At 41.7% G+C, this 24,808-nt stretch overlaps 1 protein-coding gene across 1 annotated transcript in view; it reads right to left on the minus strand.

The window, feature by feature from the left end:
• Positions 1-4,367: 4,367 nt before the first annotated feature.
• DOK5 (docking protein 5) overlaps positions 4,368-24,808 on the minus strand; it is a 147,790-nt gene continuing 127,349 nt past the window's right edge. Inside the window, exons 7-8 of the mRNA XM_049776275.1 lie at positions 10,867-10,987; positions 4,368-4,816 (exon numbers count right to left, since the gene is read on the minus strand). Of these exons, the coding sequence (XP_049632232.1) occupies positions 4,752-4,816; positions 10,867-10,987 (186 nt within the window). The 3' untranslated portion in view covers positions 4,368-4,751. The remainder of the gene's footprint in view (positions 4,817-10,866; positions 10,988-24,808) is intronic.

Consider the following 24,808-nt stretch of genomic DNA (forward strand, 5'->3'; position numbering starts at 1 on the left):
TTCAAGTATCCCAGATGGTCCCCAAAGCCTGCCAGGAGCTATTTCTGAGTGCAGAGCCAGGAGTAACCCCTTAGTGATGCCCTGTGTAACTCAAACAACAAAGACAGGACTCATGCCTGAGGCTCTTAAAATCAAGAGCAGGTGGGTGGGTAGCTGGCCCGGAAACACATGTTTTTGTAGATCAAGCGAATAACACATTCACACCTATTTCTTATCCTCGGAGTGAACTCTGGCTTCAAATAACAGGGAACAGAACAGGCTGATCTTCTCAGATTGATGCTCCCTGAGACAACCATGCTAAGAGGTAACACAAGGACAGGGACTGGACTGGACTACCAGTGGAGTCTAGCTGAAAAGGATCAACCTGCTGCTGCTATTTCATGATGGTTCCATAACACACAAACCAAAACCAGAGCCAGGTCCAAAGGAGCTCAGCAAGGGAAAACCAAGTACAGGTCAAGAAGCCTCCCTCCAATCCCTCCATTGTGGCCAATCCCCCAGCCAATCAATGCCCTTTCATTGAGTTCCAGCTTTGCTGGTTCCAATGGAATGTAAGGGCTTAGATACATTATCGAGATTTTTCATGTTCTGGAGTTTTGGTCAATATGTTAAGATTTCATGCAACAGTGACCTTTGAACTGTGTGTATCTACTGGCCAGTTCTGGTTGGAACTGACAGGTTTTGAAGGATCTACTGAAACTGATGATTAGTGCTGGTCTATGTATCAGGTATGAGAAGATAGAGAAGTCAGTTGTTTACTCTCCCTAAGCCTTGGTTTCTCTATCTTTAAAATGGGAACAATGACTATATTACTTCATGTGGTCATGTAAGGATTAAGTAGTGTCATTTTAACAGAGAACACAAAGAAAAGTACTTTGCAAAAAGTTAAAGCATGAGAAGTCAGGTCTTTTATTTTTAGGTCATTATGTTTATGATTCTTATGTCAATAGGTTCTTTAGATAAATTTGAAAGGGCAAAAAGTGACCTAAAGATACTGCTGGTGAGTGGGGTAGTAATTTTGTACATCAAAACCAAGAAGGGTAACACTGGCCGGTCATGTTACCATAAAGTAAAGAAAAATAAATGTAAAAAAAATAATACAGTCCTTAAAGAAATCTTTTGGTGGAGGGAGATGGACATTGGTGGTAGGATTGGCCCTGATATATTGCATGTTTGAAACCCAACTATGAAGAACTTTGTAAATCACAATGGTTTTGATAAAATATTGATGAAAAAGAAGCCCTAACTTGTGATAAACTTGTGATGAATTTAACACAATTTCTTGACATGCTCATTTACCAACTTTTTTTTTTTACATGTTGGATTTTCCCTGAAGATTTGACTTCGTTAAAATTACAATTATTTCTTCGTTCCATTTCCTTTTATTTACTTATCCCCATAGAGCTGTTGGTGGCTCCCTGGGAATTAACAAAGCCTCTTCAGAGCTGGTTTTAAGGAAGAAAACAAAGAGCCAGAGAGAGTTGGGAAAATGAGCAGAAAATAGTACATGTGGCCAAACAAAGTATGTTAGACATACAGGAACTCACATGAGGGAATGAACAGTCTCACTGAGAGCAGAACCTGCAAAGAAAACAGAAGCTCTTCCAGCCAGTCAGCACTCACTGGCTTCTAAATCCCTAGTCCCCAATTGATTCTGAACTGGGCTCAACTCTCCTTGTGACATTGTATGACTCAATTCCCGAGAAAAATCTAGCAGTGCCTGTGACATCCCAGCAGACCTTAAATCCAGGGAGATTTTCCTTCTGCAAATATGGGATATTACAGGGCTTCTGAGCTATGCTGGTTGATCTCGAGGAAATTCTGCACTTTCAGAAAAGTGGCAGGAATAAAAATAAACCTTTTTTTTAGTCCTTTCTTGCAGTTTACAAAAAAAAAAAAAAAAAACCCTTCCTCCACTCCCCCCAAAAATACAGGATAATATATGCTGGTGGAATGTTCCAAGGAGGACCTCATTCATCCAGAGCCTAGCACTGAGAATGTGTAAGTCAATGTTAACTTTTTCTCTGATGGCAGAAAAAGTCTCTCTGCCCAGAGAGGAATTTGGGCACTTTACCCTGTAATCTAGCAACTGTTTATATTTAACTCTAAACCACATGTCAGGCACTGCACTTAGATCTGAGAGCGAGACTAGCCAGATTTAGCAAAGGTAAAAGTAAAAACTTCCAAGTAAAATTAGAATCTAAAAGACTACATAGAGGAGTGAAACAATCCTTACTTCACTCTATGTGGGGTTCTTACCTGGATAATATGTAAAATGTCATACACCTGAGATTCATATGGAATGGACATCACCAGCTAGGAAAGAAAGATTTAGAAAGACGGTGAGCTGTCCATAATTATACCCTTAATAATATCTGCATCCAGAATCCCAAACACAAGATGAGTCCTTAAAAACTGATGAGGGAGTTAAGTTGGGAGCTGTCAGTAGCCCTGAGCAAATGTGTTCCTTTGTTTGTTTTTGGGGGGCCACATCCAGCGGCACTCAGGAGTTACTCCTGGCTCTGCACTCAGAAATCACTCCTGGCTCAGGGGACCATATGGAATGCTGGGAATTGAACCCGGGTCCATCCTGGGTCAGCCACATGCAAGGCAAATTGCCCTACCACTGTGCTACCACTCTGCCCCATCCCCAACTGTGCTCTTCAATCAGTTCCTCCTTTTATCTATTTCACTATAGCTAAAAGATGGGGCATGCAAGGAACATTTTAGATCCTAGAAGTTTTGTTGGTTGATGTCCTGTATACAAAGAACATAAATATCAATTCAAGGCTTTGGCTAATATTTACATAGGAGAACTTTATAAAATGCCCTTTTAAAAAAAAAAAGTTCTTTCTTCTATTTTTTTATTTGTTTGGGGGGCCACACCCAGTGGTGCTCAGAGCTTACTCTTGGCTCTGCAGTCAGGAATTACTCTTGAGGGACTCAAGGAATCATATGGGATTCTGGATATTGAACCCAAGTTGGCCACATGCAAGGCAAACACCCTACCCACTGTGCTATCTCTCTTGCCCCCTATAAATCATTTTATAATGCTCTATTTCTCTTACCTTCCCTGTGTCACTGTTGCTAGGACCCACAAGCATATGTACGTACTTGGTGGTGGTTCTCAGACACTGTCCTATCTGTTGCAAATCCAGCATTGACCAAGACCAATAGAATCCCTGCTTGTTCAAGCAGTTCTGGAGTGTCTCTAAACTCTGGCATCCACAAGTGCCAGTTCCCACCTGACTGCTCATGTGAGCAAGAGTGAGGGACAATTCTCTTTGCCAGGATATCTTCCCTCAAGACCAGGGCAAGAGCCAGCCTTGCTCAAAGCACGTCAACCCTTTGCTCTCCTCTGCACTTGAGACCTTTGGTCCTTTTATGTCTGTGTCCCGGGGTTCCAGCATAGGGTCTGGAATGTCTGGATGGTTAAATATATATCAAACACCAGACCGAAGCATATTCCTGGCTCAAAAGGAATCATAAAAACATAGAGAAAAACAAATTACTAGAACTTAAAGATCTTATGATGGCCTCTTTATTTTAAAGTGGTGTCTGAAGGTATTCCAAATAAAATTTAAGTCAAAAAAGGGGGGGAGGGGAGAAGAGGGATTACAAAAACCAATAGCAAGGGGCCTTTGACAAGTCATTTTTTTTTATTTGGGGGGGTGGGGGTGGACCATACCAGGTGGCGCTCAGGGATTACTCCCTGTGCTTAGAATTCACCCCTGGCGTAGGGAACCATAGGATATCAGGGATCAAACCTGTGTCCATACTGTCTCTGCACTCAAGAATTACCATATTTTTCTCTCTATAAGATGCACCATGGGGGCCGGAGAGATAGCATGAGGTAAGGTGTTTGCCTTTCATGCAGAAGGATGGTGGTTCGAATCCCAGCATCCCCTATGGTCCCCTGTGCCTGCCAGAGGTGATTTCTGAGCCTAGAGCCAGGAGTAACCCCTGAGCACTGCTGGGTGGTGACCCAAAAAACAAAACAAAACAAAACAAAAAAAGATGCACCTGACCATAAGAAGCATAGAGTTTTTAGATGCTCTCCTCCCCTGTACTCAGGTTTCAGCTCCCGATGGCATTCGCTCCATAAGACGCACTTGGGGTGGGGGGAGTGCATCTTATAGTATAAAAATGTGGTACTCCCAGGGGGCTTCAAGAACCATCTGTGGTGCCAGGGGTCAAATCTGGGTCCATTGCATGCAAGACAATGCCCTTCCCTGCTGTACTATTGTTCCAGCCTAACAAGTCAATTTTGACATACAAGGTCAGAGTGAGGGAAAGCAGTAATTTAACAATTAAACAGAGAGCCAGAACCCAGGCATGAATAACAGAAGACCAAGCAAACACACACATAAATAAGAACCATTTTATTATCAGCACCAACATCCAAACACGCAAAACACTCAAGGAAATTCATAAGGATCCACCAATGAAAAGTCAGAGTAGTGCAGAGAACACACAATCTACAGGGTCTACAATAAAAAATCCCACCACCACTGGCATCAACTCCTGTCCAGCTGGAAAGGGAAAGAAAACGCGGGTGTCTAGGGACACATTTTGGGTCTGCTAAGATTGTTTTCAAAAGAAAAGGAAGGAACAAAGAAACGGACAAATAGGGAAGGTATTGCAGAGTTTCTTTCTTCTGGACTCTTCTTCTTGGCCTCTTTGCTGTCCCCAAGGGACTGGGGGTAACCAGCTATGGCCTCTCCTGGGGTCACGGATCTCAGCTGCCACTGTCAGTGCTCTGATCGGTACGCAGGGAACGTCTCGGTCCGATGCAGCTTCAAAGGACTGGTAACATCTATTCAGGAGAAAGTTAAGAATGGCAGTTAGATGTCAAGAAAGCTGAAGAGGAAATGACCTAATAACAGGTTTTGGAATAAGTGATGAAAAGGCTGATCATTCCCCTCAGCCCAGCCCCAGTGCCAGGCAAAGAGGTGGCAGGATTTACAGATCATCCACGTGTGCCCTTTGCATTGAGCTCCAATTAAGCCACTAGTGATTTCAACTGCCAGGGTAATTAGGGAGATGAGATGAAAATTTGGGGCTAGGATAGTCTTGGGACACTAGAGTATAAAAGCAATCAATATTACAGTTCTAGGGGCCAGAATGATAGCACAGTGGGTAAGTGTTGCCTTGGATGTGGCCAACCCGGGGTCAAGTCCCAACAGCACATGTGGTCCCCGAAGCCTGGTTGGAGTAATTTCTTTTTTTTTTTTTTTTTTTTTTTTTTTTGGTTTTTGGGCCCCACCCGGTGACGCTCAGGGGTTACTCCTGGCTATGCGCTCAGAAGTCGCTCCTGGCTTGGGGGGACCATATGGGACACCGGGGATCGAACCGCGGTCCGTCCTAGGCTAGCGCTGGCAAGGCAGACACCTTACCTCTAGCGCCACCGCCCGGCCCCGGTTGGAGTAATTTCTAAGCACAAAGACAGGAGTTACTCCTGAGTGCCACCAGGTGTGGCCAAACAACAAATGAATAAACAAAGAGTACTTTTAAAATATTACAGTTCTTATTATAACCATATGAATGAATGAGGGAAGCAGAAAACCTGTCTAGAGTACAGGCAGCGGTGGGGTGGGGAGGAGGGAGATTTGGGACATTGGTGATGGGAATGTTGCACTGGTGATGGGTGGTGTTCTTTACATGACTGAAACCCAAACACAATCATGTATGTAATCAAAGTGTTTAAATAAAGATATTAATAAAAATAAAATAAAAAATTACAGTTGTCTCATGAACATTGAGTGGGAAATAGAAAATGGCCAGACCTAAATACTCAACCTACAATCAAGAGACCCAAATTACAGCAAGCTATACACCAAAGGGACCTGTTACACTAACAGTCCAGGAGGCTAAGGATGGAGGCACAAGATGCATGCTGGGAACTAGGGCAGAAGGAAGTCAACACTGGTGATGGGAATGGCCCTAATTCACTCTCACTCTGTCTGTACCTTAAATATAACTGTGAAAAACTTGTAATTATCAATACAAATTTTTTAAAAATTACAGTTCTACAGAGGAAATCTCTCAGGAAAAAATCTCTTCCTTAAATCCTTTGGACTTTCATGATTTCAGGTGAAGATTCCAATTCAAGAAACAAGATTATGGTTGCTCTTACTGTACACTATGCAAAAGGATGGCCACCTTTGACATAAAGGACCAGGCACTAAGCAGTTCCCATTCTACTGACCCCTGTGCTTATGCCAACTTGCTGCTGATGGCCCACAAGCAACTGTCTGAATAACAAACAGTCGAGCTTGGATGTTTCAGTAAAATGATCCCCAAAATATAGCAGGTTAGGTTTGGCCAGTGGTCCCTGCCCATCCAGGTTTTCATCCACCTTGTGTTTAGAAATGATACAGTTGGTGCTGCCACCTGCTGATGAAACATTATCATCATTAACAAGCACACCAGCCCTGAGGACCAGACCTCACGCCCTCAGAAACAGATGCAACACAGAGGGAATTTGAGACTTTGGGCCAACCTCAAAGGCCCTGAGTCTGAAGATCATGTTCACAAATAGCCTTTGCCCCTCTTGGGCTCTTCCTGCCCCACTGGCTCTTCCTGTTGGAAGTGTGAACCTGGGCTTTGAATCCACTTTCCATTTCTACAAAACAGAGAAAACTTATTTGTCCTGTCAGCTTCATAGGGTGCAAGAGCTGGCGTGGAAACAGGAAGGAGTTCACAGCATCAAAACAGAAGCCAGGGGAAGTCACAGAGTTGGGGACCAGCCAGCTTGAATGTTGAACCAGAGGGAAATTCTACAACCAGTGATTACTGGTCTACAACAGAGAGATGTTTTGGATGCAAAAATATCGCAAATCACTAGCAATCATGTCTTGCAGCTCTCAGCTATTTGGGTCATGCTGTGGACTCTTCCCACCACCACCACACACACAGAGTAACAGAGATACTGTCCATAGGTTTGAACCTCTTCATCACACCACAGATATTTCCATACAAAAGTCTGGAATCACTCCTACAGGCAACAGACAGCATTCCTTCCTCCTGCCTCCAGTATAAATGCGAATGAACGCGTAAACAACTGGGTCAAATGCAAATATTTTTCAGGCACCATCAGGTCCAGACAGCTGCTTCAATTCTGAATCTGCAGGAAATGAGAGCACCTCACTGGAGGTGGGGGCACAGAGAAAAGAGGCACCTAACCCCAGTCTTGATCACAGCCTCCTTTACTCCAGGATCCTGTGTGTGCCACGCTTTACAAAAAAGTGCTTTGTTTAGTCCTCACACGACTGTCTGGAAGTATTTTCTAATATAAAATCTTTATTAAGCACCATGATTACAAGCATGATTGTAGTTGGGTTTCAGCCAGAAACAGAACACTCCCCTTCACCAATGCAACATTCCCACCATCAATGCCCCCCCTCCCTCTTGGACTATTTGATTCCCATTTGCAGTGAAGAAAGAACAACATTTGAAAGTTCAGAGATGTGTCCAGTGGACCAGGGAGAGAACTCAGGGATTAGACCACTTGCCTTGCGTGCCCAGATAAAGTGCTCCTGAGCAGTATTGGTAAGATTGTAACCTTGATGAACACCCCAGGGTCTGGAGCAGCACCCCATCATGGGACTCAAGCATAGAACCATATAATACAGTTAGCTAGGTATAGCTAGCTCCCCCCCCCAACATTATTCAGGACTCCTGGCCCCACAATACACATAAAGAAATGTATGCATGATCACTTTCAGGTCTTCATCCATTTGTCCATTTACCATTTACTCATTTATTGAACACCTACTTTTCTGACTTAGATAAGGCAATATTTAGGGCTGTCTCAAACTCCTTTCTGCCTTTCTAGAATTTGCTCTCTAAAAAAGATGCCAGTCATAGCATCCCTGACATTCCATATAATTCTGGGGCCTGCCTGGAGTGATTTCTGACTTAGTCAGGAGTAAATCCCTGAGCATTTCTGGGTGTGCCCCAAATAACAAAACAAAACAAAATACCAGTCTCAACTTGCTGAGTTCTGGTCAAACAAGATCAGGCAGATCACGGACTGCCCAACGCCTCAGATGCTGGAAATACTGATTGAATACAGCCTGAATATTCTAAAGAAGCAATTCACAATATTTATTGGACCTCACTACCTGGAAGGCAGGGGGGAATATCTACTAGGTTAGGGAGACCCCTCAAAGCTCTGCAGTTATCAAAGACCACAGAAGCTTGTTACTGCTTCCTTTACAAACATCCCACAGATTTTATAATAAATAGCATCTGCATGTTGGTTCTCTATATGCCTAACAGTAGGAGAGGTTTTCCAGATGAAAACTGGACAAGGCAAGTAGGAGATTAAATTAATGAGTGGCCGCTCTCCACTCATTATAAAGAACACTCTGTGATTCACCAAAATTAGAATTCCAAGTATTTCCAGCAGATGGCGTGCTAGGACTAAGCACAGAGAGAAAAATGGCTCATTCTCAAAACAGTGACTCTTTCTCAAAGCAGTTGGGGACCCTTCCCCTCTATTGATCTATATTGTTTCCAAGATTAACCTCCAGATCTACCACAGAAAGTCAGCTTAGAATTCATCAGTGTAGGGAAATTGGTTAGAAGAATAACAACATTTAAATATAAGTAAAACAAGAAGACTGCATGCGCACTGTGACCTTGTGTAGCTCCTGTTATTCATTTTTTCTTTTTTCTTTTTCAAAGTAAGGTAGCAGATGGGCTTGTGATGCATATTTATTATCTACTGCTATTCCTGAAAAGTAAATTCTTGTGTAACATAGTGTTCAAATAGTTGTGGGAGTGTTTATTAGTGTGCCATGGTTTTGGTAAATAGAATTCCATAAGGTAGAACTTTGACCCTGTATCTCATGAATATTGAGAGCTAAAAAGCAACACATTGGGTAAGGTAAGGGTGGAAAAATATCTATAAAACATTCAAGAAAAGAAATATCTAAAAAAACAGTGGTACAACACATCAACATAAATTACATAAATTCTTCTCCAGGCAACATGATATGTAAAAACAGGTAATTTGATTTAAAAAACTAACAAATATAAAACATAAATCAAAAGTTAATTTGAAAGCAATTTAATGCTGTTTTCATGCACATAAAAATTTCAAAATAGTAGACTAGTGCATGAATCAAAACAGGGAAAATGCAAAAACTCTAATAAAACTCATGTTCTATATGAAAAAAATGAACAGCCAGCAATTAGCCCACTTTACATATAGAAATCCTCAGTTCAATCCACATAACCACAATAAATAAATAAAAACAAATAATAAAATTCTTAATTAGTACCATTAAAGCCTATAATAGAATTATTTTTATGATTTTATACAATAATCAATTACAAAGCTTAAAAATCCATCCTCTGAGAATATACCCTAAAAACCCAAACCACAATGCATAAAAGCCCTCTGCACTCCTATATTCATCACAGCACTATTCACAATAGACAGAATTCCAAAACAGATGGATGAACAAAGAAACTGTGGTACATCTACACAATGGAATACTACACAGCTGTTAGGGAAAACGAAGTCACGAAATTTGCTTATACATGATGGAAATGGAGAGCATTATGCTGAGTGAAATGAGCCAGAAGGAGAATATACATAGAAGGTTTGCACTCATATGTAGGATATTAAAATACAGGATATTGTGGTAATGATATCCAAAAACAATAGAGATGAGGTCCAGGAGGACCACTCCATGGTAGGCAGCTTACTTCAAAGAGTGGGGGAGTACAGTTGGGCAGAGAAGGGACCACTATGACCATAAGAGTTGAGAATGATCACTCTGCACCAGAACTATGTACTAAAAAGAGGTTGGATATACTTGATATCCCTTCAGCAACACTATTGTAAACCAGTGTCTAAAAGAAAAGAGAAAAAAAAGGAAGACTGGAGGTGAGGAGGGAAGAAAAATGTCTGCCATAGGAGAAGGGCAATTTGGAGGGGCAGGAGGGAAACTGAGGAAGTCAGTAGCAAGAAATGTGCACTGCTGAAGGGAAGAGTGCCAAAACCTTGTATTACTGACGATCATGAACAACTTTTTAACTGTGTATCTCATAGTGATTCAATTAAAAATTTATTTTAAGATATTAAAAATAATTTTTAAAACAAAAAATCCATCCTCTGGCAGTAATTCTGTCACACGTGTTCCCATTATCACACGCAGTGAATTCACCAAAAACCAAGCCATCACTATCTTCAATCTCCTGTTGTATACTGTGTTCATTTGAAAAATCTATACCAATAAACTCGAACCTAATTTTAACAGCACTCTACTTCTGGGTGATGTATTGTAGGAATGAGACATAAAGCGGATAAAAATAAAGCAAATTACAATTTCGCCCAATTGTTGGGGTGGAATATTGTTGTTTTTGATGGAAGCCACAATAGAACGTTCTAAAAGACTTAAAAGATTTTTCTCCTGACTGTAGTGTTTTGTGTTGGACATTTATAGATATAAGAAAAGTTTCTCAGAAAGATTTCTGATGTTTGATGCATCCTGGCCCTGTATTTTCTAGAAAAGGGTTCCTCACACCTTTTCCTTTCTACCGCTGATGTCTGGGTCAGAGACATTACAAACCTGATTTCTAGCAAGTTCACAGCCATGCAGAAGCTGTTAGATATCAAGCCACTTGAATAAATGAGGTATAGCACTGGAGGAAGAAGGAAGTCAAGAGCAGAGCAGGGAGTTGGTGTTGAGTTGAGCCCTGACCCTGAGAGTCAGGTACCAAGCTAGTCTGAAGGCTCACCCTGGCCCCGCCCACCCCTTTATGGCCCCGCCCACAGTGCCCTGGCCACACCCACCTCACCTGCCCTGCCTTGGCCCACCTGGGTCCAGGTTCCCACAAGCCTGGGCTTACCTTGCAGGCGGTACAGCTGCCCTGCGCTGTGCTGCCTTGTGATGTGATGCCAGTAGGCGCTGCGAGGCAGGGGCACCATGGCACTCAGGGAGGCTGCACGCTCACTCATCTTCATCTGTAGCTGCATGAGACAGGAGAGGAAGGAGAAAGGGGGTCAGCAAAAGGGGGGAAAGAAACCTTACTGAAGACGTGCCAGCCAGATGTCCCAGAGCCATGGCACCAACCCATCAGAGTGGTCCTCCAGCAAGGAGCAGAACCCAACAGTGAGTAGCCATTTATGGGGAGTACCCTCACCTTAGGGTACACCCATACATCAGAGAGCACCATTTCTGAGGGAGTATCTACCCATGCGAGCATCTGCTTTTGGGGAGTATTCTTCCATCGGGGAATATCCTCTCATTAGAGAGCATCTGTCAGGGAATTTCCACTATTGAGGGAAGATCCACTTTTAGATATAGTATCTAGCCATTAGTGTATCCTCACATCGGGAGTATCTACCAATGACAGTATCTTCTCATGGAAAGAATCCAACTATAGGAATATTCACTCATAGGGAGCACCCACCCATCAGGCCAATAGATATGCTGAAGCCCCCCAGCAGTTCCAGCGTGGATTGGAACTCTGGGCCTATCTCAGAGAGCAGATGCTGGCCCAGGGCAAAGGGCAAAATCCCAACACAGAAAGGTAGTTTCTCAGATTCAGCTTTCCCACCACCAGAATATCCTTGTGAGGCAGGCTCCATATTTGATTGGCTGGCAGCACCCCACATGACCCAGCTGGTACCAGAGCACTGGCAGGAACTTCCACCAGTCAACCAACCTACCAAAGGGCTGCACAGACATCCCCAATTCCAGGTAGCAAAGAGAGCAGTGGGGCCAGCATGCGTGTCCAGAATAGAAAACAAATGGACTGAAAGTCAGGAGAGCACCGCTTTGGGGGCTGCCAAATGCATAGAGCTGCCTGATTTCCCCTAGGGTGTAGACCACACACAGTCCTTTCTCGAATATGTGGGAAATTTGACAGCCACATTTTCTGTGGGGCTGATAAGCTTAAGGGACAGAGTGCAGGCCTGGAGCTCATTTTGCAATTATGAACAAAGTACATGCCAGTCCAGGAATATAATTGGGAAGAAGACGCAAGCGACAGGGTGTGGAGAATGTAGACAAGCTCCACTGAGAGCGACAGGGTGTGGAGAATGTAGACAAGCTCCACTGAGGCCTGAAGTCCAGTAAGCCAGAGACCAACTGGTGTGGGGGCACTGCTCCTTGCTGCTTGCGCCCCCTCTTCAGGTGAAGCAGATAGCAGGTGGGTGAATGTTTGTTCTCTTACTCTCAAGAAACCAGGATTTTCCTATCACAATGTCACCAGAAAAGACTATTATTCATTATTGTGGGCTTCTTGATGTTCACAAGCTATCAAATAGCACACCTGCCTTGAAGAATGCATTTAGAAAAACATATTTGTACTACCTTGGGCATCTCAACATGGTCTGCAATGATGGAAAACTGGGAGCAAGTGTTGAGGAAGAAATCAATAATTAAGCCTTGAAATAGATGCTCTATGAGCATCTTTGTGGAAGACGGATCCCTGCCAAAGAAATCAGTTCCAGGTCAGTCATGAGAGCAAAAACTAGAGCTAGCAGGAGATATTTGCATCATACCTTAAAGAAAGGGCAGATAGATACTGGCACACATTACAAAAGAACAAGAACAATCAGTGCTGGTAGGGATGTGGGGAGAAAGGAACTCTCATTCACTGTTGGTGGGAATGCCACCTACTCCATGGAAATTCCTCCCAAAACTGGAAATTGAGCTCCCATATGATCCATCTATACCACTCCTAGGGATATACCCTAGAACACAAAAACGGAATTCAAAAATCCCTTCCTCACACCTAATTTTATTGCAGTGCTATTTACAATAGCCAGATCTGAAATCAATTCAGATGTCCAACAACAGATGAGTAGCTAAAGAAACTGTGGTACATCTACACAATGGCATACTACCTAGTTATCAGAAAAAATGAAGTCATGAAATTTTCCTGTACATGAATGAACATGGAAACTATTATACTGAGTGAAATAAGTCAGAGGGGAAGAGACAGACACAGAATAGTGTCATTCATCTGTGGGATTTAAGAAAAGTAAAGCCAGTACATTAATAATACCCAGAGACAATAAAGATGGGGGATGGAGGACCAGCTGAGTGCAGTTAGATAAATAACTACATTAAGAACTATCATGAAAATGGTAGTGAGTGAGGGAAATAGAATGCCAGTCTCAAAGACAGGCAAGGGAATAGGGAAGAGGAAGATGGGGGACATTGGTGGTGAGAATGTCACACTGGTGAAGGGGGTGTTCTTTCTTTTATTTTTAAATTAATATCTTTATTTAAACATCTTGATTACAAACATAATTGTGTTTGGGTTTCAGGGGGGGTGTTCTTTCTTATGACTGAAGCCCAACTACAAATATATTTGTAATCATGGCGCTTAAATGAATATATTATTTAAAACATTTAAAAATAAAGGACAGCATAAAGATCCACCTCTTTCAGCTGTGTGCTTACATGTGACTCTTTCTGGTACAAACTAGATCCAGGAAAGAGTGGAGAAGATATTGGCATCACGAAATGCTATGCCCATTTAAAGCAAAACAGAAAATGCTCCATTCCCCATGCCTCATCAGCATGGCAGTTACAAGTCTAATATCTGTACGTTCTCTTCATAAAGTCAGATGAGATTTCAAACCCTGGAGACCGAAACTCATTGCAGTTGATGAGAGGCATTTAAAAAAAATGGTGATAACCATTCACTCCAGAGAGAACTTAATTTATGTGTTGCCTTAACAGGTAATAGATGGAGTTCTCTGTCCGTATCTCAATAGTACAATTACCAAAATGTGCCCCCAAGAAGAATCACACAGTGTGAGATTTGATGGAGACATTTTCCATCAAACATGCTGTGCGGGAGGAAACAGATAAAGAATGAAGAGCAAAGCTCTCGGGAAAGTTCTGTAGTTATCGAATCCCGGCGTCCCATATGGTCCCCTGAGCCTGACAGGAGCAATTTCTGAGCATGGAGACAGGAGTTACCCCTGAGCGCTGCCAGGTGTGACCTAAAAATCACAACAACAACAACAACAAAAAATCTGTAGGGATGAGAGTGGTAGCACAGTGGTAGGTTGTTTGTCTTGCACACAGCTGAACCAGGACGGACACAGGTTTGATCCATGACATCCCATATGGTCCCCCAAGTCAAGAGCGATTTCTGAACACAGAGCCAGGAGTAACCCCTTATCCACCATTGGGTGTGGCCCAAAACAAACAAACAAACAAACAAAAAAGAAACCTGTAGTATGAATAATCTTGTAACTATGATGTTTAAATAAAAATAATTTTAAAAAGAGAATTCTGAAATTTGTAGAAGTGATTGTGTAAGGATGCTAGTGTCTAGCTGAAAATAGAAAAAAGGCAGATTGCTAAAATATATATACATATATATATATATATATATATATATATATATAATAAAAAGGAAATACTGGGGTAATAACCCTCACTTCAAATTGCTCACTGCATGACTGTGACTCTATTTATGTCACCCAGCAGAATCTAACTATTTTTAGAAAGTTTACTTAAGAACAAGAAACCAATGACACCAAGATCATGTTCACGGAAAATATTCCAAGGCTCAGCTCTCTATTTTTTTCCTTAACCTTCTGGAAGAATATCCCACATAAAGAATGGGGCATTTTAAAGAATTGTTTATTATAACAAATGTGATTTAGCAAGTTGTTCATAATACAAGACATCATTTCAAGACATTCAAAGATCCAACACCAATTCTACCACCAGTGTAACCTTCCCTCTACCAGTGTCACCAGTTTTCCAGCCACCACCCAAACCTGCCACCTGAGCAGGCACAAATTTACTTAATATTGCTTGTTATAACACAAAAGCAGATAGAATTATCAAACAATAAAAGTCAGTTTGTGATCACTGTTATATCTTACAGTGGTATTCTTAAAGTCACCGTATATTTACTGGATAATTGGTGCTAGTTGAACTGTCTGTGTTATTGTTTAGGTTCTGAGCCTAGCAGACTTCTATGCGACTTTATCAACATATTTTCTCTGGTCTTCCTGGGCTGACAGTACTTTGAAATTTGGAGGTGTTGCACAGCCACATATGTGGCAGCATGCTGAGGTTCAGTTGTGAAGCTAAGCCATTCTTGTGCCAGTAGAGAGTGTTGGGTATAGCTTGTGCTATACTTGTGCTTTGCTTCCAGGCAGAAAGGGAAACCTGCACAGCTCCATTCTGAGAAGACCACAGAGTTTTTAGACTAGACTAACTGGAGTAAAGATTTAATGGAGAATGGGGCATTTTACTAATCTTTGGAGGAAATGTTGAGAAAAGTCTCACTTAGTCATACACAAAAGTCTGATTCTCTAAGAAGTGGTGAAGGGTTCCTGGGGTATCCAACTGAAGTTCCCACATCCTCTTCTCTTTTGATCCATCAGAAAAAAACTGGGGTAAGCAATGAGTGAAGGAGGAAGTGTGAGGTGTTTGACACATTGCTGTGGAGCAATTGCTGGGGAGATGCTGGCACTCTGGTGGGTAAGTGGTGCTAGAAGACTAGGAGCCCAAATGATCTTCTTTTTTTTAATTTACCTTTATTTAAGCACCATGATTACAAACTCGTTTTTAGTTGGGTTTTAGTTATAAAAAAGAACACCCGCCCTTCACCAGTGCAACCTTCCCACAACCAATGCCCCTCATCTCCCTCCTCCCCTTCCCCTGCCTGTATTGGAGACAGGCATTTTATTTCTCTCACTCACCACCACATTCATGATAGTCGTCAGTGTAGTTATTTCTCTAACTGAACTCACCACTTTGTGGTACACTTCAGACCATGGGCCGGTCCTTGCAGCCCTCATCTTTATTGTCTCTTGGTATTATTGCAGTAATATCTTTTATTTTTCTTAAAACCACTAATGAGTGAGACTATTCTGTGCATGCTCTTCTTCTTAACAGTGAAGGAAACTATGGTGCTGAATCAAATGTTGAGAGGAAAAAGGCAAGAGAAATATAACATCACTCAAGAGTCAGATCCTATATGTTTGCAGGCAGAGAGAAGGGAGCAGAAAACCCACAAATCATTTCCTGGTTCAGAGCCTCTGGCCTGAGCCTCCCACCTCCTTTTTTCCTGCTCCCCAGCATATTGGGGCTAAGAGTTAAACAGCCTGGAATGGGGCCCCAACCTCATGGCCCACAAATACTCCTCAGTCCTACAATGGCAGGTAAACCAAGCCCTACTGGGGCTTCTCTGGGTCATGCAGAGGCTGCACCCTAAGTCTGAAGCCTCTACCCTCTTCTCCTCTGGCTGGCACCTCAATCCCTTCCAGAATGAGTTTGGGATCCACCTTCTCTGAATATATTTTCCCTGGGGTTTCTCCTCTTGCTGACACTGGAGCTTTCAGGGATGCACCTGCCAATCATGAGTCCCAGGCGTCAAATCGACTGCGTGGGTCTGGACTGATTCAGAATTTCACATACATCATCACCGTGGCAACTGTGAAATATGTGCAGGTTCATCACATTCCCCCAGGCTGCTCCTCTGAGACACTCAAAGGGAGAACAGCTATCAGGGCTCCCCAGGATCCAGCTAAGTAGGCATTACCACTTGTTCCATCTCTGGGCACTGAGCACAGGGATGAGAACATAACTATGACAAGAGGGTTTAACGAGGAACCAGAAGCCAGGCCTATGCCTAGAAGTCTTCTCAAGATGCCAGACCGATATTTGGGTGCTATCTTCAGAGATAATTTGTAGGGCCAGAGAGACAGGGCAGAGGGTAAAGCACTTTTCTTGCACAGAGCCAACCCAGATCAATTCCAGGCACTGTTTAGTCCCCTGAACACCACCAGCAGTGATCCCTGAGTATGAAGCCAGGAGTGATTTCTAAGCAGTCAGACATGGCCCAAATCTTATCATCTATATCCCATCCCTAAAAAAACAATAATAGTAATAATACAAATACACCAACTTATTTCTTGTAGGTATTTGAAGCATCAAAGGTGGACCAAGTTGAGTAAGAAGAGATGGGTCGGTTGAAGAGAACAAGATGGTAAATTGCCCCTCCTCAAGCATCACTGTGTTGAGAATCTCTCCTTGTTCTCATCACCCCAAATCCCCGACTCTTACAAGCTCCACTCAGGAACCTGGACAGGACTTCATGTACTGGCTTAGAGACTTCTGGGAGAAGGTAAATTGAAAGCTTGTGCCATCTGATCCTGCAGCAGTGGCTCTCTAAGCCTCACTGGTCCAGAAAAATGCAGGTTCCTGCTGGGTGTATTGTCCCCCAGCTATCCCCAGATAATCCCCTTATTGGCAGAACATTTCTGGGAGAATTACAGTCTAATTTGGTGTGTCATTTTGGTCCTGTCGTTTTGGAAAGAGATGCTCTCCACAAGGCTAAGCCCCCAGAGAGGGGAATAAGCAATAGAATTGGAAGTCTGGAATGGGCCACTGATGAATGCCCACCCAGTTCTCAGATGAATCTTCCTGAGCACTGAATATCACTAAGAAAAAGATGCTCCTATTTTTAGACAATTCTATGAACATGTGAGATTTATCATGGGTCTTCATAAATGTTAACAGTATTTACACTAGCCTGGCAGCCATCAAATACTGCCATTATTAAGAGCTACTAAACAAGGTCTTCATGGGAACTTTATCTAAAAAATATTTGATATTAGACTGTTTCTGGCTAAAGGACAGAAGCTTGAGAAAAATATCAGGTACAACAGAAAGGTGTACATAAGATCAAGCAAATAAATATGCAAATACAAGGGCCAGAGTGATAGTACAATGGGTAGGATTCTTGCCTTGCACACAGCCAGCCCAAATTCTATCCCTAACATCTCATATGGCCTTCTAAGTCTGCCTGGAGTAATTCCTGAATGCAGAGCTATAAGTAACCCCTGAGATCGCCAGATATGATTCTGAAACAATAAGCTTAGACATGGTTATAGTCCTCTGTTTTAGGTGGGTGACAATGACTTTAATAAACATGTATAGATTTATATTCCTAATGAAATAAGAATAGAAGATAAATCAAAGAACTTTCAGGGATTCAACACCAAATCTGGCCCAACCCTGACTTTGGCTGGAAAGTTCAGACTCTTTCTTTGGACCTGGTAATATATTGATTGATATGTAATAGGGGAGCAGAAGTCTACATTTTTGTGCTATTTATTCCTCGCTTTCTAGAACTTGCAATGCATTGTATTCTCTCTTTCTTAGCACTGACAGTTTGTTGATGTTCAGGAAATACAGAAAAGAATGTAAGAATTGAAATAAGTCTCAGGCTCGTCTCTTAGAAAAAATATAACAAAGAAACAACCATGAACACTTGTAGGATGTTAATATATCTTCTCCCAGTCTTCTAAAACATATACATAGTGTATATATTTTTAATACCTACTTCCTGATTGTGTGCACTGTTCTGACAGCCTTTTCATCTACTAGATCATGAACATATCCTCACCATCCTAAATCATGTGTACATAACACTAACAGGATATCGTTGCATTGTGGACCACCTCTAAGCTGTCTTATATTTTATTCATTCATTTCCATAACTCGTTTTTTAAATTAATTAGATTTTTAGAAAAGGGAGTTAATTTTTTTCCATTTACCTTAATGGCATTCCCTCATCCACTTACTGTTTTTATTCTGGGATCACTGTGTTGACAATTTCCTGTACATTATAGGCATTAAAAATGAAATTCTAATGTTAGCATCACATTAGATTTTGAACTGCTCAAAAGTAACTTTTTAAAGTTAAGACCTCAGAAAAGTGTATAAACTAGTAATTTCCTTCTTATTCTTAAAAATCTCAGACTTTGGTGAAAGAGTGATATTGTACAGTGGGGAGGACACTTGCCTTACACATGGATGACCATGGTTCGATCCCCGGCATCCCATCTGGTCCCCAGCACCATAAATAATGTCTGAGTGCAGAGCAAGAAGTAACCCATGGACATCACTAGGTTTGGCCCAAAAATGATTTAAAAAAATTTAAAGGGGCTACAGATAACGTGTCTGCATTGCAAGCGCTAGCCAAGGATCAGAACCGCGGTTCAATCCCCCGTTGTCCCATATGGTCCCCCCAAGCCAGGGGCAATTTCTGAGCGCTTAGCCAGGAGTAACCCCTGGCCGAAAAACAAAAAAATATTTAAAAAGTAATTCCAGTTTTTATAGAATTGTGCTAGCTCTATTACCAATGAGTCCATGGCTATTAGAAAGAAAAAGGTTGATTGGGTGTGAAGTGATTTCAAATCATCCTGAAACCAAGGGCTGCATTGCCTTATTCTCAAGCTCTGATAAACATCTTTTTCCCCCAGTATGGGTTTATTTAGCCTCCATCCAATTGGATGATCCTTAGATGATGCTCAATGCCCAACCATGCCCCTACAACTCTGATGTGAAATCACTAGCCACAGCCCAACTCTGCTTATTCCTAGGAGACTTCTACATGTAATGATTGTGAATTTTTCTTATTCTTCCTCCATGCACCAAACTCTTCCTCTTCAAGATAGATGGTTTTTCCATGCTATCTGCTATTTTAAAGAACTCTATCCCACTGACAACTCATCCACTAGAAGACTCTCTTTTTAGTCATCTAGTATGTGGAGAATTTTGCCTGACTACCATCCTAGTCAATGCCAAGGCCACTTACCAGGTACCCCAAAATTAAATAGTTTATGAACTTATGGAAGTAGCTTTAGAGACATTAAGAATGGGTGGACACTCTTATGATCAAAAGTTTCAAGATGACATTACCAAGTCACAAATTTGCATACAATAGTTTATGTGTTGGCTATTTACAATTTACAGTAGTATTTTTCTCCTCTGAAAAATATAGGTACAAAAACCAGAAAATAAAGTATTGAAAAAAATAAAGTCTTGAAAAACCAGAAAATAAAGTCTATTTACTATAAAAAAAATATAAAAACTTTCAACAAGATAGGAGTGGAAGGAACTTTTCTCAATATAGTCAAGGCCATTTACCAATGGTAAATTTATCATTTACCAATTACCACAGCAAATACTATACTCAATAGAGAAAAAAATGAAAGCCTTTTCTATAAGATTTGGCACAAGACAGGTTGCCCCTTCTCACCACTTCTATTCAACATAGTACTGGAAGTACTTGCCGTAGCATTTAGGCAACTAAAAGATATCAGGGGCATCCAGATAGAAAAGGAAGAGTTAAACTCACTGTTTGCTGATGACATGATACTATATTTAGAAAATCATATAGACTCTACCAAAAAGCTCCAAGAAACAATATATTCATATAGCAAAGAGGCAGGGTACAAAATTAACACACAAAAATCAATGTCCTTCTTATACACAATAATGAAAAAAAAACAAATAAACATTAAAAAAAACAATCCCATTCACAATAGCACCACAGAAATTCAAATACCTTGGAGTCAATTTAACTAAAGAGATAAAGGAACTATACAAAGAAAACTATATATACACAAAGAGAGAAAACCACAAAACATGTGCTCAGCAGATCATATTATGCTGGGGTACGAATCAGTCAGCAATATGTAAAGACAAATGTCTTAGCCTCAGTTATAGTTGTTTGTTTCCAGAAATACTTCTTGGGGTCATTAGAACAGAAACACTGGAGCATGCACCAGAGGGACCAATCCTAATTCCCAACACAGGGACCCTGGACAGAGTGGAATGAACAAGCTGGTAAAAATAGATGCTCTCTCTATATGATATGATATTCCATAAGATATAAAAGGATCTAGTATACTGCCACTCCTGAGGGAGCCCACTGGTGGTATGAAATGATGACATGTGGAGGGTCTGATCTAACACAAGGCATCCTTAGGCATGTCATGCACATTGTATCACATACAAACAAAAGCTGTCCATCCTCAGATGTTATCATGCATGGCAAGATAACACAGTACTCTTTTCTAACCACTGCACACATGCCACTCTCATAGCTGAAGGAGCCTGTAACTGAATAAATATGGAGGAGAGGGCACAGCCCTCCAACAACAAGCTTAGAGTTAGGAAATATCTGCCCAAGATTTACTAGTCGAATATGCAACCACTTACAAAATAGTGAATTTAAAAGATTAATCTTTTAAATTAGTTAATTTTCCATTGGGGAATATTCTCTTGTTGGAGATCCTGTAACCACATGTATCTCTGCTACCTCTCCCAGAGAAGATTCTTTTGAGATAAATGCACTCCAGAGATTTGTGCACCAGTGTCTCTAAGTCCATTAGATATGTAAAAGCTTAACCAGATTAGATTAGCATAGAGGCAAATGTCCATCTAAATGCTCTTGCTCTTCCTATGATTGTTGGTTACAGCTAATAAAAATAGAATGCAATGGAATATTGAGGCTCTCAGTCACACAAGTTTACCCCCAAGCTTTTCCTGCTTATATCTGTCTTGTTTTCCTAATCCGCATGGCACCCCTGTTTCAGACCTGTTCACCCAGGGCTGGTCTCAAGCACTCACTCATCAGATCCATCCCATCTTTCTTCTCCAAATGACTTGCCCTAGAATTAAAAGTAGGGAAAATTAAGTAAAGATTCAAAAAAAGAGTTCTCTTGGAAGCCCCAACCTAATTTCAAACCTCTAACCAGAAAAGAAAAGGACTCTGAGTAGATCATGAATAGTAAATATGCTTTGAATGGAATCTTAATATAGCAGATTTATTGCTGTACAATCCAGAGCAAATGTCTCCCTCAAGAAAGAGAGCTAGTCTTAGTCATAACTGGAGGGGAGGAGGGACACAGAAAAAAAAAAAGAAAAAGACATGCAAATCCAGCCTGTATTTCTGTCTCCTGCAATCCATTTCCCATGGCTGACAAATCTGTGTGTCTGAGGTTTATTGAGCACCATGGAGAAGTTCTAGTAAACATACCATGTACAGTTTGGTGCTGGGAGTCATTCATCAAGATAACTACATTGGCTACATTCTTTGGGGTTCTTTATGCTTGATGTACCAGATTTGCTTAATCAATACAAGCTACTTAAAATGCAAATTGTGACATGAAGTGGCAGGCACCAGGGATAGGAAACAGAAAGGTCGATGGTGTTGAGCAGGATGGGCAGCCAGAAAACAAATGGACAGGTGAACATGGGCTAAGACCCATGTATCAAAGCAGTTGAGGACCCAGCCATACCTTGTCTAGTTCACTGGCATTTCCAACCTGACTGGGGTAAGTCTGGCTGGGAATGCTTGTGAGTATAAAGGGCGCCCATGTGCATACCCCAACTGTGCTGTGCAGACTCCTTTCCATCTCACCCAGGAACCCCAGGGACAGAAACTCATGAACCTTTTGGAGATTTGGGTTCCAGCATGAACCCCAACTCTAAGTTGTGACACGCAAGCTGAATCCAGATACCTGTGGGGCACTGCTGACCAAAGGGGTACTCTGTCCCAAATCTTCCCTGTGCGCTTTACTTCTTCCTTTCATCAGCCTCAGAAACTCTCTCTTCTACCTCTATAAATCTGTCCCTCTCCATTAGTTTCTCCTTCATTCTTACCAGCTACCAGTGAGGACTCTTCACTTACTGCGAGCCTCTGTTTCTGTTTCTCCTGCTATGAAATGAACCCAGTAGCATTAACCATAAAATGTCATGGACCCCCCCATGCCTATTTATTTAACCATAAAATGTCATGGACCCCCCCCATGCCTATTTATTTTTTAAACAAATCTTTAATTCAGAGATCCTACACTTGACAATTGCTTCAATTGAATTTAAGAGTCTTGGTTTTATAAATAGAACAGTACAGAAGAATGATATAGATTTATGTTTAATATTGGCCACAAAAAATCTGTTAGTCCCATAGATAGATGTAATAAATTAATGATCTAGGAGACCCTGAGGTATCCTACAATCTTTGGGGAAAAAAAGAAGTACAAGACAAGGCTGGCCAACTTTCCTGCAGGAACTGAGCAGTCAATGAATGTCTTCACTGGCTCTATCATCTCTCTAGTGAATAAGTGAATGGATTCTGCTGTTGCAGTGAAAAAAAAGCCCCTTATTATGAGATAAAGTGGGGGCGGAAATATGTGTTCCTAGAGCTTGGTGTATGAGCTCCTAGATAAAACTTAAACTCAAGAGTTCCAGCTCTCCACTTGATATTTACTGCTGAATGAAAAAGCAGGGCAGTTGGTAGAATGCCCAGCAATGATTCTCTTGTCCCACTGTGCATTTATGTCTGCAGATTTTCACCCTTCTCTGTGAGGAGTCAGATTTCTGAAGAGGGTTTTTAAGGGAAGTATGGAAAGGCAAATAAGTATATGCTTCTTTTTAAGATTCAGGAGATGTGGGCTGGAGTGATAGTACAGCAGGTAGGGTGTTGACCTTGCACACAGCCAAACTGGGTTTAATCCCCAGAATTCTATATGGTCTCCCAAGCCTTTTAGGAGTAATTTCTGCACACATAGCCAGGAGTAATCCTGAGCATCACTGGATATGGCCCAAAATTAAACAAGCAAGATTCAGGAGTTGCCAATGAAAAGAGAAGATGAATAATCATGAGGAAAAGAAGAAAAAGAAATAGAGAAGCATCCTCACTGGGATCACAGTTTTTTTTCCGAAGTAAACTCAACAGAACATACATGCATCTATATTAAAAACAAGAAAAACAACAACAACAACAACAACAACAGATGAACCAAGATTCCAAAGTTAAGTCCTCTCTGAAAGGAAAATTATGGAAAGGAAAAGCCAGCATGCACAACCAGCAGACATATGGCAGTGCTTCTGCTCAGCATCAATTAACCTTCACATGGATAATAACCACCTGACTGGGCTACCTGTAGCAGGGGGAATCCTGAACAACACTGCTTTCTTATTCCTATAAGTGTTCTTGGTTGAGCTCACTCAACTCACCACCTCCACACATATGTTCTAGAAGCCCAGCCAGCATCCTTAAAATTAGAAGATTATGAGTGAATAAAGCCCAGTGTCTTTGTCCCTGGAATTCTGAGTCCAGAAAAAGCAGATGAAATCCTGGAGATGCTTGTGTCTGTCCCCACCACTCCACTATTGTACCTCCTTCTACAGAAAAGAGATGTCTATGTTCTGAGCAGAGTTCACCTTACTGGAGCCTGGAATATTCCTTGCATGTGCTCAAAGACCGAGTATCTCATCTGAATCTTGGCATAGTTGAGGAGTTTTGTAGAAGTGGTGGAATTAAGGTATCTTGGCCGGACAAGCTGGCTTATGGAACTGAAGGAATCGTTAAATAAATGAAGGTTCTAGAGCCTCTATTCCCTGATAATTTGATCTCCTTCTCCCTACAAATCAGTGATAATAGAAGTTGAGGTTGCTTCTATATTCAATCAGGAAGAGGTACTAGGTCTAGAAATCAATGGCCTTCCTTATCCACCTGGTAAGGTACATGCTAAGACCCCTTTCCCTTAGAGAGAAAGACAAAGATCCAAGAGATGGCAGGTCTTGACTTTCAGATACTGAGCTGAGAAAGAAACCCAACTGTTGCATTAAATAATTAACGATGGTGGTGGATGGTGAAGGATTTTTCTCTGCCATCCCAGGCCACGTGGCTCCGCCATTCCCATTCAGCTGGCGGGTCCCAGGTTTAGGTGAATGGCAGAATCAGACTCATCCAGAGACAGGCACCAGGAAGCATCAACTTTATTCATGCCCTATCCAGCACATGTGTGGCCTATATCATAACCTTTTAAGCATTTAGCCATTCTTAGCTAGCCCTGCATCTTAACTCCTTTCAGCCATCTTCCCTTTGACCTCCATGCTGGCAAAAGACCAAAAAGGCAAAAAGGGCCTAATCCCCTGGGTCAAAGGCCTTATCTACTTTTTCCAAGACCCCTCCCAGGAATGGGCGGGGTCTTGCAGGTAAG

Source organism: Suncus etruscus, chromosome 7, assembly GCF_024139225.1.
Source record: "Suncus etruscus isolate mSunEtr1 chromosome 7, mSunEtr1.pri.cur, whole genome shotgun sequence".
NCBI lineage: Eukaryota > Metazoa > Chordata > Mammalia > Eulipotyphla > Soricidae > Suncus > Suncus etruscus.